Below are 16,826 nucleotides of genomic sequence, written 5' to 3'. Positions count from 1 at the left end.
AACCTGTTCCCGCATGACAATGCCCCTGTGCACAAAGCGAGCTCCAAGAAGACATGGCTTGCCAAAGTTTAGAGTGAAAGAACTTGAGTGTCCTGCACAGAGCCCTGACCTCAACCCCACTGAACACCTTTGGGATGAACTGGAACACCGACTGAACCCCAGACCTCCTCACCAACATCAGTGCCTGATCTCACTAATGCTCTTGTAGCTAAATGAACACAAATCCCCACAGCCACGCTCCAAAATCTAGTGGAAAGCTTTCCCAGAAGAGTGGAGGTTATTATAACAGCAACTAAAGAGGAACTAAATCTAGAATGGGAAAAGCACATATGAGTGTTCTGGTCAGTTGTCCACAAACTTTTGGCAATATATTAAAATTCAAACCCTCACACCAGGATAAAGATGCAAAACTAATATAAATATTGAATTAAAAAGAAAACTGGAGAACACTAGACTGATTCCTGTATTGGTGACCTGTCAGTATCTTCAATGTATCATTACAGTCTGCTATGAGAACCACAGCTGGTGCTTCAGCACCATGGACAGTGTATGTGTAGCACCACGCATCTGTAGCACCTTTTATAGGTTGAATATCAACATCCTGGCACAAGCATTACATTGCATAGCAAAGTACCAAACTCTGCCACATTCTGCACCAACATAATATAACCAAGCTAACCTCCATCACTACACTATTTGAATAAAGTCGATATGTAATAAATAATTTTACATCTTTTTTAAACATACTGAGCATTCATACATAAAGTCGATGCTTTTCACTAAATATTATTAGACTTAGAGGGCTCATGAAAAAAGCCTAACTTGTCCACTTCTCTGCAAACACAATCACGCTTGAAAGTCACATGGTAACACAGTACAATAACACAGGTATTTTCAAAATACCCTGTAAATACCTCAGGATACAGAGAATACAGGGACTTTCCATGTTTTGAATATACCCACGTTGCCATACAACGTAACTTGCAAGCCTGCTTACAAGCCTGAAGTTAGGCTTATTTCATGAGCATGGTAATTCTAATTATATGTCATGAAAACGCTATGCTCAATACGCAAAAAAAGAGGTAAAATTATTTATTACATATCAATCATGTTCAAATAAAATAGTGGTAGAAGTGAGCTTGGTTAAATTACGTTGGTGCAGAACATGACATGCAGAACATTCAAGTGAAATGCTCTGCATGTAACATTGCATTGCATATGCAACATGTGCTTGTGCCAGAATGCTGACATTCAATGTATAGAGGTTGCCGCAGATAAGTTGCATGCAGATGTTTTTTCTGTGAGACTTGGTTGAGAAAAATATATGTAACCAATAAAAAGCAAAATACCTAAAACTATCAAAAAAAAGTGCTGTGTTTCAAGGTATCCAAGAGTAATTTGCATATAAAATCCCTGTATAAAACTACCCATAACTGTGCACACAATAGCAATATGTGTTGTGTTTTATTGTAAACCTATCTACCTCAGAGAATAAATCTTTTATGTGAAGTTTATATGCTGATATACAGATATCATTATCATAATGTGTGTAACTGTATTAAAATAAATGCACATGGGTGTCTCTATAGATAAGAGAACATCTGTCTTTCTTTTACACACACAGGCACATGACTTACTGTAGCAAGCTCGTCAAACTTCCCGAAGAGTTCGTTCAACAGTTTGACCAGCTCCTGAGCTGTGCATTGAGAAGCCAAACTGGTGAACCCAACAATGTCTGCAAAAAGGATACTAAAGGGAAGGAAAATAAAGAGTGTTGGTTATCTAAATTCACACCAGTAATACAGATGGGTGACAAATTAGTGAACAGAAACAGGGGCAGGTGTCCCTACAGTGGCCCAAGATTTTGCAACATCAAGAAAGGCGAGCAAATCGATGGAACTAATAGCAACATTTTTTTAATCATTGGTCACTCAAAAAAGGTAATTAGTATTGCAATGCAATTTTAAATGTATGGAATTGTGAATAAGAACTTTCTGAAGATTAACATTTGTTGAACAGTTGGTATAAGGTGCTCTGCCCCGCCTTCAGTTATTGACGAGCCAATGCTTTATAACATGCAAAGTGAAAAAAGATAGTGAAAAAAAGGAGGTAGATAGATTTTTAGATTTTGCTTTCACAGGTATATTCAAAAGCATAATGTATTTGTCTTTATTGCCGGTAATTGTATTACTGTAATACACTGTCAAAAAATGGGGGGATAAAATAATTGTTTGTCAACAGTAAAACTCTAATTTTTTTTTACCATACGTAAACATATATAAACATGGTAAGACTAGAGCATTATGATTATTTTTGATAAATAACAACATTTAACATCAGAAACTTCTAAGTAGTTTGGTCATGAGTTACCTTAACTTTTAGTAGAAAGTGGTCCTAACTTTGACTTCAATATGACTATTGAATATAACACTGCTTAAGTGTCTTGATTATACATACAGAAATAATCCACGAATGGGAAATTCAGTTCAGAGCCCTATGAAAATAGGTCAGGCCATCATTGCTTATGCAAACCCTGGGATCAACTCAGAAACCCTCCAGCTGCTCGGCACTGGGCTTCCTAATGTATTCTAAAATACTACATCACTGCCGCTCACACATTCTTTAAAGGCAATGTCTATATACATGATCTTACAAATGACTGGCAGTGTGAGATCTGTCTCTGTGATACATGTGCGTGTGATTAATGTGCTTTCTGTGCTATGACTCCCCCAGTCCTCCCCCTCGTTCTCTCTCTGTCTCTTTCTGAATGTGTGTGGGCAGTGAGAGCTAATTGAGCAGCTCTCGAGTTGATAGGGATAGCTTTGGGAGCTATGCAGACTTTGGCTGTGAGCCACACTCAGGAGCTTGTGTGAGTGAGTGGAGAGCAGTTGACTCCTGCTGACTCACTGAGCATTCTCATTCCCCATTTAAGTGCAATAGAAGTGACACCTATAGTCAATGAACTGTCAATTCTCTCCCATTGACTCTTTCACCCTTCCTCTAGCTCTTTCCCTCTCTCTCTTTCTCTCTCTCTCTCTCTCTATCTCTCTCTCTGTACCTCACATTGTCATGACGCTGGATGTAGATCTTGTGGAAGATTCTTTCTGGTGGTTTGAGGAAGTCCTCCTTCATCTCCATGGCAACGTTTCTGGGTAGCAGACTCATTAGGAGGCGTTCCTGTAAGAAGAAGAATAAACACTGATTTGCATAAACAGGCCCCTCCCATTAAATCGACCTCCCCAATCTGTTTATAAGTGATATATTCTTTGAAAGGGGTTCCAGAGAGGTTCTTTGGATAGGTAATTGTTCTACATTTCATACGGTTCTGCAAACTATAGAACCTTGATCCCCAGATGAACAATCAATTTACTCTAGTTATAACATTGTCTATTAATCCATCTTATTCTCTCTGTTGTTGTTAAAACACTTCTGTTCTTCAGTTTGTCCCTCTGGTAGAACTCTTAAAGGTTCTACACATAATACAATAACAAAGGTTTCTCTTTCAGAAGAGAATGAGAAGAGTTGCATGTAGAACTTTAGAGAGCCATTAAATCATCGAAAAAGCCCTTCTCAACAATGGATAGTATGTAGAAATTATGGCAATTTAATTAGCAAAGTGTAGCTCAAAAGTATATTCAAATTGAGTGTTTGTGCTGGTAATAGAGGAATAAAACCCACAAAAGTAGATTGTGCTTCAGAACTGTACAGGATTTGTACTAAGCCTAAAAATTACCTTTGGTTTTGAAGTTCTAAAAATAGGTTGATATGGTTGCAGTTGTTTTTCCTGTCATTCCTGTCATGTGTCTTATGCTGCATTCGATTTATTTCCCAGTAACAGACCAGGAAAAAAAACCCAAAGAAAACAGCCCCTTAACTTGGAATTCCTACTCAGGAATTCCTCCGAGTTCATCAACTGCAATCAAATCAACGTGGTTGCTCACAGCGTCAGCGTAAACAAAGTAGTACCGCTTACCTTTAAATGAGTTATAATTTATATACAAGTATTTGCTTCAGATCAATCAGCATACAGATCAATCAGACATATTTGCTTGTTAAATCTATAACAGTGACTATATAGTTCGCTGTTTTGAAGAAGAAAATACATATGACTCATCACAGTTAGCTGGCTAGATTGTCGCTAACAAAAGACGAACATGAAGGCATCCATGATTTTTTTCCCCACTTTTGTAGCTCAAATGCATGGAAGTCGAAAAATTACGTCATTCCGAGCTGTGACTTCCCACAGCATTAAACCTCGTTATGAATTTTGATCTCTCATATACTATATGGCCAAAAGTATGTGGACACCAATATGTGGTTCTGCCCCAAACTGTTGCTACAAAGTTGAAAGCACACAGTTCTCTTGAATTTCTTTTGCATGCTGTAGTTTTAAGATTTCATTGGAACTTAGGAGCCCAAATCTGTTCCAGCATGACAATGCTCCTGTGTACAAAGTGAGCTCCATGATGACCTTTGTCAAGGTTAGCGTATAAGAACTTGAGTGTCCTGCAAAGAGTCCTGACCTCAACCCCACTGAACACCTTTGGGATGAACAGGAACACTGACCGTGTGCCAGGCCTCCTCACCCAACATCACTGCCTGAGCTCACTAATGCTCTTGTGACTGAATGGGCAGAAATTCCCACATCCACATTTCGAAATCTAGGGAAAAGCCTTCCCAGAAATATCAAAGTGAAGGCCAACTTTGGAATGCGATGTTCAAAAAGCACATATGGGTGTGATGCTCAATTGTCCACATACTTTTATAGTATGTATTACACAGAGTGTATTATTGAAATGTAATGTAATGCAAAATTACAGCAGGACAATAAAATGAACTTTTTGCTTCTTACATAGGTATTTTATTGAAAGTGTTCTTCTACATTTCAGAATCTTCTCCACCCCACCATTCCTCTTATTCCAAAGTTTTAAAAATTTGATCTAAATTGTGCTGGAATGATCTGGGGTGCACATGTTTTAGGTTGACAAGGGTTGGCTCATTACTTTTCTGATTACTGCTAAGTGGGTGATATCAGTGGGAGATCACAGCTTGGCACTGGAGTTGGTTGGCATGGCAGAGGTAAGTTTCCCTGGAAACACTTACAGTTCATCGTCAGCCACGCGTTGCTAAAAGCAGGTGATAAATGTCTTCTTGATTAAGCATGCTGTTACCAGTGAGTCAGGACACCTGCTCTAAGAGACTTTAGAGAGCTGTTTGAAACTAGATTGAGCTTTGGACTGTACTGGGCTTTGCTGGGTTATATAGTATAGGAAGGTCAGTGTGTGTGGCAACAATCAAGCTGAAGTAAAAGGTCTGTCTGACACACCTGTGTCAATCTGTCTGCCTGTTATATGCCTTTTCTTTACTTAGACTTCACACTTAGACCTTTCTTTACTTCGTCTACTTGTATTATCTAAATTACTTCCTCCCATGTTGCAACTTGTAACACTTGAGCTTCTAATTTTTTTTTTTTTTTGGACTTGTATTCATCTTTTTATGGGGACCAAATAGACCTATTTGGTTTCTCCCCATAAAGAAAAGTGTTCTATAATAGAGTTGTTTCATGTAAAAAAAAAAAAACTATCTATGAAAGCCAGTACCCTGTTATAGAGGTGGATTTGCTGTTAGCTTTCACAAAGCACACAGGTTTGGATGCAAACGCAAACAAACCAAAGGGGCAAAGAAGTAATAGGCAACATGAATCAGGCAGAGAGTCAGGCAATCAGCAAACGAGCCAAACCAGGCAGAGATATGAATCGGAACCCAAAGTAAAGACTGGAATAACAATAGTGTTGTAGAAAGAGCCAGGAAGACCAGTGGCCTCACCTGGTCCCTCCACGCCGAGACTGTACTAATGTCCACCTGCCTGAAACTTTATTTCATGTAGACGCTCAAGAAGTTTGGACTGGACCCTAACACCCACACCATCTTCTGCTGATAGAGAGCATCCGAACTAGCATCACTGTATGGTATGGCAGTTGCTCCGCCCACAACCACAAGGCTCTCCAGAGTGTGGTGAGAGACTCTCAGCCATATGAGCACACAGTGCCTGAAGAAAACCAGTCATCTAGTACACAAACTGCATTCCAGATCTGACAAATGCTTTCGGAGCATCCAATCAAGAACAAACAGACTAAAGAACAGCTTTTACCTGCTGTCTATTAGGTTCCTAAATACACTGTAGGCCAGTTCATATACATTCCCAGGGTCACTGAGTCACTTTACATACTTTTTTCCATTGCCACTTTACAATTTACTTTGGAACAATGCAATACTGTCTTACGTACTGCTAATTATTTTTTTCTCTCTCTCTCTTTCCTCTCTTATTATATATTGTATATTGGATTTTGTTGTATCTCTTGTATTAAGCTAGGTTTAAGTTGAGATAAGTTTAAGCGCTTTTGTGTGTGTGTTGTGTATTCTGTAAACAATATACCCAAGCTTCACCATAAGAATTTCAATGTACATATGCCTCGACTAACCATGCAAATGATAAATAAAACTGACTTGACTTGCTGACTGACTCTACTGACAAGTTATATTAATGTTGTGGAGTTGAGTATGTACTACCATATAACCATAAAGATGTGTGTATGTGTGTGTGTTAATGTACAGAGTGGGTGGTGTTGCCTTCTATTTGGGGAGTTTGTTAGGTAGGAGGTGGATGAGTCATTTGCAAACAATTATAACCAATTTCAGTCGCTAAGGAACAAGGAGAAAGTGTTATCTCTAGTGTATCTGAGAAGAACATGTATACCATCTCTTCATTTCTTGCCTCATTCTAGTTAATTAACAAATCAGTCGGTGATAATTTACTTCTGTACCCAATAAGGCACTGATGAACTGGCATGTTAGGTCGCTATGTTTTATGAAAATCCTCTAGTTAAACGTCTGAGCTGTTCACTCAGCATTCACAATGGTATTGTTAAAAAATATCGCATGTGCAGATATTTATATATTCTGAAGAATTTGTTATGTTCGTTGTCCTGCAGCTCTGCAAGCTGTTTAAATTTTATATGCACCGTGTGTGCGTATTGGTCAATTTCCAAATTAGGCCTTTGGTCTGCATATGATCTGAATTCTAATTCAGTGAGCCCACTACACTTCTACCCAAGATCCCAATCAGTGTGTGTGTGTGTGTGTGTGTGTGTGTGTGTGTGTGTTTATGCATGCGTGTATGTGCATGTGTGTGAGTATGTGTGTGTGTGTGTGTGTGTGTTTGCAGATAAAAGTTGACCTTTAACGTAGTCAGGGAGGAATGAAAGCAATCTGGCAAGGTAATTACCTGTCAAATTTGTGACTTTTTAACTTGAGAGAGAAAATGAGATACATGATTATTTGATTTCAAGCATGTGTGTGTATGTGTGTGTGTTTCATTTTGTTGGAGAACAAATGTCCCCACAAGTACTGGAATATCTGACAATTTTGACCATTTTAGCTAGTCTCCATGATGAAAACAGCTTTTATTTTTAAATAAATGAATAAATAAATAAATAAATAAGAGCCAAAATGTTTCATTTCAGTTACTATGATTAAGGTTATGGTTAGATTGAGCTGCAACACAGCATTAATTATGTCATAATATAATTATGTCAGTGAATGGTCTTCACAAAAATAGTAAAACAACCTAAACATAAACTGCTATGAATTCACAGGTGTGACACCATGTTGGTATCTCTGTGTGTGGTGTGTTTGAGACCTGTTTTTCATTTTCGTCTTCCAGCTGCAGGCGTTCCTGGATGCAGCTCCTAGCTTGCAGAAACGCCTTCCTCTGGGCACGCTCAGTAAGGACTCGAACGAATACACCCGACAGGTTCACACCAATCAGCAGCACTGCATTTGCCACCAGCTACAAAGAGACAAAGTGTAATGGGAAATGGGAATCACTTTGTGTGTGTTTCTGTGTGTATATACACAGTGTATATATTTTACATTTAATCAGCATTCAGCACTCTCATTCCATGTTCAAGAAAAAGAGTTTGGCGTGAAAAGATAGGGTTCTGGAGAGGATGAAAGACAGAATCATGGAAAGAGACAAAGGAATTAAATATGGCTAAAAGGACAGGAAGACAGAACACAAGAGACAGAAAACAGCAGGATGTGCATATTTCCAGAGAGGGATTATTCATTCATTCATTCATTCATTCATCTTCAGTAACCATCAGGGTGGCAGTGGATCCAGTGTCTATCCCAGGAACACTGGACACAAGGCCAATCCATCACAGGGCCCCATGCACACACATGTGCACACACATTCACTCCCGGAATGTTTTGGGGAAGTGGAAGGAAACCAGAAATTTCAGAGGGAACCCACACAGACACAGGAAGAGCATGAGAAACTACACACAGACATTAACCTGAGCTCATACTATAACACATACCATAACATAAACTCACATACTCAATAGCTTCATGGGGCATTGCTTAGATTTACCTTAGTGACATTAAAAAGGTAAGGAGTTTAACACACCTCATTAAAAAAAAAGAAAAGAAAAGAAAAGAAGATATATTACATATATATATTCCTGTGTTTTCCAACTTAATCTTACCTACCTATCTATGGAATTGCCTAAAAGAAAAAAGTCATTAATTATCTGACGACCCAAAAATATGACCGAATACAAAAAGTGATTATATTGTGAGTTAAATAATTGTGCTTTTAAAAAGTTAATAATAAACAGTCAATAAAATACAGAGTGTCCCAAAAGTCTCCATACATAGGGGAAATTAACACTTTTTAACAAAATGTAACTTTAACAAATTTTCAAAACATTCTCTACATGATATAAACTAAAATATAATATAAACTAAAAAGTGTTAATTTCCCCTATGTATGGAGACTTTTGGGACACCCTGTATATTAAAAATAAATGTACTTTATTCCTCCATTCATCACTTACTGCCTTTTTTTATTTTAAACTTTACCTGGAATGTGTTTTTTAATTCATCTACTTCCTGTTTTTACTCACACAACATCTCCTAATCCCCTCGCTGTTTATATGATAATGAGTGGGGTGTGTTCAAACTTATCCCGGGATTAGACTTGTCCAGGGGGTTTGAGTCTGATACTGATGGTTAATGCAGACTAGAGCAATCGAAAGTGTCAGTGTCAACCATCCTGCTGATTAAGCCAGAATTTCACAGGGTCTAGATTACTCAATGCTCTCATTAATGTCAACATCATTTTAAGATGACACCTTAAATATTTTTAGAAATGTTTACAAAAACAGATCACAAATGTCCTAAACTCTCATTTGTAGCAGTAAAGTGAAGGGCTGGCATTGTTATTTGAAATACATTGCAATACATTGACGGTCCCTCATAATACTTTTCATTTTACAGTTTTGTGGATTATGGAACTGTAAAATGTAGTCTTGTGAGTCAAATGGGTGTTTGCGCATATCTGTATGAAGCGTAGTGCTTTAATAATGCCATTATTAGCAACAAGCTGTACTTCATATATGTGTGGCGGCCTGGGAATGCCAGATGCTGCTAACAAATATACTGAAAAAATCTACAAATGTTTTTTATTTCCTTACTAACCTTGCCTCGGCTTTCTGCAGAGATCACTTTCAGGAAATAAGGAGCCAGTTTAACAAATGAGGCTGTATAAATGGTCAGTCTGAGAGTAAAAACTAATCAGTCAAGTTAAATGCCATGACTGACATTTACATCAGGTAATAAGACCAGAGCGAGGGATGTGGATGATGGTGACGATTACTTAGCTGGTGTAGTGATTACTCATTTTACATCATAAACTTTGTTTCCTTGATGTAGCCTGTCAGCTCAGAGTAATCAGTTTAAGATCATTCCAACTGCAGTAATATAGAGATGACAACAGCAACTCTAGTTTACATCTAGTTTATAATGTAAATATAATGAATTCTAATAATCTGTAATGGTTGCCTTTTCTAAAATAAAATAAAGGATATTATTGAAGATGGAATGGCTGCTGAATGGTTGGGATTTCTGAATAGCATGTCAATATGTAGGCTATGATATTTTTATATTTTATTTATGACATTAAATTAAATAAATAAACAGCAGTTGTATTTAGACAATCAGTGTGGTGCTGCCTGTCAGTTGACTTGGAAATGTAATTGTTAAATGCAATTTTCTCCCTTTTCACTTTTGGGGGTAAACTAACTTGCTATACTTTACTTTACTTGTGGTTCAGCAAATTATGTCAAATGACATAACCAGTTGTGTTTCACGAAAACCAGTAATTTTTAAACTTTATGTCATAGGAAATGTCAAAATTTCATCATGCGAAGGGTTTTCGCAGGCCAACATACATGTAGGTAGTAGTTGGTGCAAAATTTGTAACCTTACGCATGTGCATAACAAAAACATAAAATATTACATGGCATTATTTATTTATTTATTTATTTATTTGTTTATTTATTATTAAAATACAGCATTAACATAAAGTTATATTCAATTTATTTTATCAGCTGTTAGGAAATACTTATTTTAATTAAAAATTTTAACTCTGTAATCACATAGCCTTTATTTTCCCAGTAGTTACTGAATAATAGGCTTTAATTTAGTTTTTTTACATTTTGATTTAGGTGCAGGATATAAGAAGAGTTTAGCTCATTATCAGGCAGGGTATCCAGTTTTCAACAGAAACTTGGTTATAATTTGTTTTTATTTATATTTTAGTAGTCTCCTACCAGGTCTCCTGCACTGCTTCACCTGTGATTTAATTTGTTGCACTTACCTTGCTTTGCAGATATTATTAAAGCTATGATGATTTGTTTGATTGTTAGGGGGAAAATGGACGACTGAAAAACTCTGAGTTAATGACACTGTATGTTGTACTGTGTTATTACAATATGGTAACCTCAGTAGCTATACAGAAAGTTCCTTTGATACAGAAAAGTACTATAAATAATTTTGCAGAATATCATGCAGGTTAAAACATACTGCACTGATTTGAACACAGTATTCACTGTAGAAATTACATCAGTCCTTTAAAGCCTCTGCTTGTGTTTTGTTCAAAAAACCCTGAACATCTCTTGAACAATCGATAGACATTCAGATATTACAATTTTCCATTACCATCCAAAGACCATCGTAAAAGGCCATAAGGCCATTGGACGTGGCCTGAGAGAGTAGAGAGACATAAAAACAGAAGACATTCATTATCACAAGTACTCAGAATGGACTGACAAGTCAGATTAAACAGTGTCTTTGATTGCATGAAAGGCATTAGTTATTGAACTGTTTATTGATTAGGCAGCATCTTATTGACATCCAACAAAGAGACAGAAAGGTGACTTTCAATTTCACTTTGAATGACTGAGTGTCTGGTGGTCCTAGTGGAATAGAGTCCTTTACAGGTAACATTAACAGGAATCAAACTGTCCTTGGCTAGAATATTTCAAATCGAATCTTTCATATGGTTGATATATGTAATCTGATTTAATGTCATAGTACAAGAAATGTGAATCTAGCACACTATATATATGTGTGTGTGTGTATATATATAAAATATGCTATGCTATTAATGTTGAACTGATTGTATCCTAAAAATCAGAAATGTTCTGAAAATTCAACTATACTTATACTATAGCAGAACTTTTAGCAGGCGCTAATGGAAAGGTTAGAACAGCACTAAATGTTTCACTGTTTAAGTTTAAAGCAAACCTAGTAATTATAATCACAGATTCAAATATCTGATATATCAGCACAGTGGGTCTGAATCATTTGCTGCTTACCAAACACCAGTATCTTCATGGCACACAACTAAGAGAGATATTATATAAAAAGTGTAATTTTATTATTAAATAAATTGTGGTACCATAAGAATTTTTTTTTTTTTGAAAATTCTCATATCATTTAAATCCTTTAGTACTACAGGATCCATTACATTACCTCATTATATTAACTATATTATTTTCAATATTGAAATATTAATTTGTGCATAAACATCAACATGTTTTTCTTTGATACTGGCTGTTATATTGTAGATGTTTCACCTTTAAATGCATAGCTTAAGTGGGTAGTGAACCTTCACCTCTTTTACCACCTCTGCCTTTTGTTTTCAAGTTAGGCCCCCACTTTCCTTGTATTCTTTGTTTTCTGTTCTTCTATTCTTTTCAACATTGTACCAGCACTGAAATGTCCAAATTGTCCTCCAAAAAAGGAGAGAAGTCTGAAGTCTGACAAAATAAGTTAATAAATGTGTGTGTGTGTGTGTATATATATATATACATATATATATATATATATATATATATATATATATATATATATATACATATATATATATATATATATATATATATATATATATATATGTTAGGTATTAGTACTGGATCATTGAAGTAGTTGCATTTACGGGTTAAGATTGTAATATATTTGTAATATTAATTATCTCAGAAAAAGTAGGAGTGGAATTGTGCTCATTTTGCTCAATTTGTCTCTGAGTCTTTAATAGTGGAGGAGTGTGAAATAATAAAGAGCTTTGAGCTTATGAAACTTTGTTCACATGGAGCCGTAGAAACAGGGGTGGCTTTAGATTTTAAGACCTGTGGTCTTGTTATTACAGTGACAACATTTATACATAAACACAACATACACAACACAAATATCACATTGCTGAATTAACTGTCACTAGGACCTCACAATTAATCATATGTTGAGTGTGATTTTGATTTTTGGCTTCTGCAAATAATTAAACACAAGTGGCTGAGATACGGTGTTTATTGACTTAGAGGCTTTAAAGCTGAAAATGCATATCGGTTCTGATGTATACTATAGTGGCGTATTTACATACTTTCTTACTTAATTCTTTAATTATTTACTTGTAATAATTGCTCCTAATTGTGTTTATATTTATCATTTTAAGATTAACAGTCAGTTATTGTGACTAGGAAGCAATGTAATTCTGATTCAGAGATATTTACAAAAAAATATACACTCACCGTCCACTTTAATAGGAACATCTGCTCATTCATGCAATTACCCAATCAGCCAATCCAGTGGCAGCAGTGCAATGCATAAAATCATGCAGAGAAAAGGTCAAGAGCTGCAGTTAATGTTCCCATCTAATATCAGAATGGGGAAAAAACTAAGTTTCATTTAGATTCATCATTATTGGGTGGGTTTCATGATAATGATGAATATTAGTGAATAACGAACAACTTAAAGCAGGATGTATGCTACTATCATGCTGTTTTGTGAGCTGTAACCTGGTCTTTGTTGGCTCTGCGCAGCCCGAGTCTGGAGAAAAGCCGCACGCGTCGATATTCAAACAATCAATTCACGGTCATGAGGTAAATTTAATAGATGAATCAGACACTTAAACAGCAAAAATAGATGCAGATAGACAATATTTAAAAACAGTGGACAATAGATGCACGCACATTCAAAAATTTATTACAGAAATTACATTCGTCTGGAAGAGCTACTGTGAAAAATGGGAATATGTGTTCGGTCAGATTTAAGAGAAACTATAATGTATAGCTTACAAAACTATACTAACTATAGTTACTCCTCAAAATGTCATTTCATTGCTTACACTAAATTTAATTTAAACAAAATTTAAATTTCTAATTTACTAGGTCCATTGGTTTATCCAGTAACATTATCAAATCTCACAGAGATTTTAGCACTGACTAGTATTAAATTAATTTGATTAAACAGTATATGGTGTTGTAGTGCTGTGGGTAATGTTGTGGCCTTGCACTTCCAGGATCCTGGGTTTGATCCTGACTGCTTGGAGTTTGCTGTTTTCCAGGGCTTTGAATATACATGATCAAGTTGTTTGTGATCATGTTGGCTGTACAAAAACTAACTGTGTTAATGCACATCAATTTGTTCACGTGGAGCCAATATACACATTTAAATTAAGAAAAATTCAGTCAACTTTTTTTCAGTGTACACAACCACAACCAAAGGGAGTACAAATGCCACAATTAAAATTTTCGTTAAATTTACTTGATTTAAATGTGTACATCAGCTCCACACAAATGAAATATTTTACTTCAGCATAAATTCATCTCTTACATTTAACTTCTTGGTTCCATGTGAATTGATTTACATGCGCACAGTTTTTAAATGCAGTTTGCTTCATTTGTTTTGTACAGCTAACATGATTAATAAATACGATATGACTTTCCTCTGAGCAACTCAAACCTAACATGCTCTTCTCATGAGGTATGTAAGATACCCACTACACCTCCGAGCCACAGACAAGGTGGTTAATCAGATATAGGGCAATGGTTCACACTCACGCTATGCAACTCCGCACATTTCTTTATAGAAATTAGTGGCCTCTATCTAACCGTACACCAGCGCCGAATAGTGAAGTACTTAGTGAATAACGAATGGGTCAGGTTAAGCATTAATTTACAAATATCTGTATGTATTATATTAGTTACAAAGCATTTTGGGAAACTCTTGTTTATTAAAGAACCTTCTTATGAATGATAAAGACCAGGTGACATTTTTCAAATCTTCAGCTGTCCAGTTTCAGTGAACCTGTGCCAACTGTAGCGTCCGATTCCTGTTCATGGCTGACAGAAATGGACCCTGATGTAGTTTTCTGCTATTGTAGCCTATTTGCTGCAAGGTTTGATGTGTTGTGCATTTTGAGATGCTTTTCTGCTCACCCCGGCTGTAAAGAGTGATCATTTGAGTTCCTGTAGCCTTCCTGTCATCTCAAATCAGTCTGGCCATTTTCCTCTGACCTCTCACATCAACAAGGTGTTTGCACCTGCAGAACTGCCTCTTTTCTGGCTGTTTTTATGTGTGTGTGTGTGTGTGTGTGTGTGTGTGTGTGTTTCACTCCATTCTGAGTAAACTCTATAGACTGTTGTGCATGAATACTCATATACTCAAACCAACCGTCTAGCACCAACAACAACGCCAAGGTCAAAGAGATCACACTGTTCCCCATTCTGATGTTCGATGTGAACATTACCTGAAGCTCTTGTCTTGTCTCTGCATGACTTTATGCATTGCCCTGCTGCCACGTGATTGGCTGATTAGATAAATGCATGAATGTGCAAGTGTTAATCAAGCAGACAGTGAGTGTGGGCTTATAATGTATGGCGTAAAAAGATGGGTTTTTTGTTTTTTTATCCCTTTAAATTGACAAACTTGTGAAAAAAATTCTTAGCTATCTGAGTAATCATGATTCATAGCCTAATCCTGATTTTGGTGGTGACCAAAACATTAGTGGGTATCATTTCAGTCGGTATCGTGCACCTCTAATTCTTACAGTGTTCAGTCATGGTCTACAGGATTAAATAACCGCTTACAGTTCTGAACAAACACTTGCAGTGTACAGTAGAATGATCTTTAACGTTTCTGCAAGTTCACTTGTGTCCACTCCGGGCGCGTGACTCGTTCCTCCTGCCTGCGTTTGTCACTGTGCACGTGCAGCGCAGACACGCGGTGTAAACAACCTCGAGGTTTACGCAACGTGGACTGCGCAGGTTAGAGCAACCCAATACGCACAGTCTGGTGACTTCCAAACACCTACCGAACCTGGACATTAAATAATGGTCTAATTCAGGTATGTTTAGGCGGGAAACTGTGCTGAAAAATACAGGACCAGAGTTGAGCAAATTTCCTAAGAACAAACAAAACATGAAATGTCTTACCGGAGTCCAGACGCGCGGTCTGAGGGCAGTTAGAGACGTGGCAGTCACGATAAAATGGGACGCGGCGACCAGCACGCCGAACACGACGGCTAAGAGGGTTCGCACCGGCAGCAGGGAGTAAGCGACGAATGTGACGAGCATGAGCTGCCACACACCTTGCTCAGGTGCAGCAGCGGCCGCGTCGGGTCCGTGTGCGCCGTGCGCGCCGTGCTGCGTGCCAGGCCCGAGAGCGAGCGGAAACGGGCAGCAGAGCAGCGCGAACGTGAAGCTGAAGAGCAGCGCGAGCCGGGCGATCTGTTGCAGCTGCGTCACCTGCAGGTACTTGACGTTGGTGACGATGAAGAGCGAGGTGAAGATGACGCAGTGCACCGGGTGCGAGCCCTTGGAGACGGTGAAGCGCGAGCCAGCGGACAGCAGCTCGACCAGCGCGAGCGCGGACGCAGCGAGGATGAGCACGGCCAGCGCTTTAAGCGTTGCGGTCTGCTCGAGTTTCAGATTGTACTTCTGAAAAAGGCTCTCTAGCTCCTTGCAGTCGAACTCGTCCTCGCAAGGAATCCCCGCAAGCGGCGTCCTGGCCAGGCGCCTCTTTCTGCGCCGCGCGTGGACTCGAGAAACCGGCACTTCCTCCATAACGGGGCCATTCATCCGACCTCCCTCCTCACCAGATCTGTGCGTGTAAGTAAAGCGAGGCTCTGCACAGACCGGCCCGGAATGGTCTCACCCCGACGCAGCTCGAGGACGTCTGCCAGCGTAAAGCCCAGCTCTGACGTGCCACGCGCGCTGCCGCTGACTGCCTGCAAGCCGGCGACTGCCGTCTGCCGTGCGGCGAGAAAATAACGAGCCCGGAGCGCGCGCACGAGCCCGGCAGCAGCCCGCCTCCGCTCTTCTTCTCGCTCCCGCCCTTATCGAGCCGGTCTTCCGGGGAAACAGGGCGCTCGGAGCGCGTGCTGCGTGCTCGGGCCCTAAACGAGGTGAGTGTTGACGGCGCGTTGCCGGGACTCCCCCTCTCTACGTTGCCAAGGCTACGTGTCGGCCCCGCGCTCTGCGCAAAGTGCGCATGCGCGACTTCGGCTTGAGACGCGAGGCACGTCTTCTGATCCAAAACCGCCACACACACACACACACACACAAATACACACGCAAAACAGGGACGTCAGTTTTGACAGCTGCATGTGCTAGAGCTATAAACATGAAAAACGTTCCCACATA

General features: G+C 38.6%; 1 protein-coding gene across 1 annotated transcript in view; it reads right to left on the bottom strand.

Moving 5' to 3' along the window:
* Positions 1-16,589, bottom strand: part of adcy1a (adenylate cyclase 1a) — a 40,920-nt gene extending 24,331 nt beyond the window's left edge. The window contains exons 1-4 of the mRNA XM_026944389.3: positions 15,618-16,589; positions 7,700-7,849; positions 3,059-3,177; positions 1,638-1,749 (exon numbers count right to left, since the gene is read on the bottom strand). Coding sequence (XP_026800190.1) covers positions 1,638-1,749; positions 3,059-3,177; positions 7,700-7,849; positions 15,618-16,262 — 1,026 coding nt within the window. The 5' untranslated portion in view covers positions 16,263-16,589. The remainder of the gene's footprint in view (positions 1-1,637; positions 1,750-3,058; positions 3,178-7,699; positions 7,850-15,617) is intronic.
* Positions 16,590-16,826: the final 237 nt, after the last annotated feature.

The sequence above is a fragment of the Pangasianodon hypophthalmus genome, chromosome 19 (genome assembly GCF_027358585.1).
Source record: "Pangasianodon hypophthalmus isolate fPanHyp1 chromosome 19, fPanHyp1.pri, whole genome shotgun sequence".
NCBI lineage: Eukaryota > Metazoa > Chordata > Actinopteri > Siluriformes > Pangasiidae > Pangasianodon > Pangasianodon hypophthalmus.
Note: the sequence above shows the minus strand (reverse complement) of the source record. Positions and strands in the feature narration are given on the sequence as shown.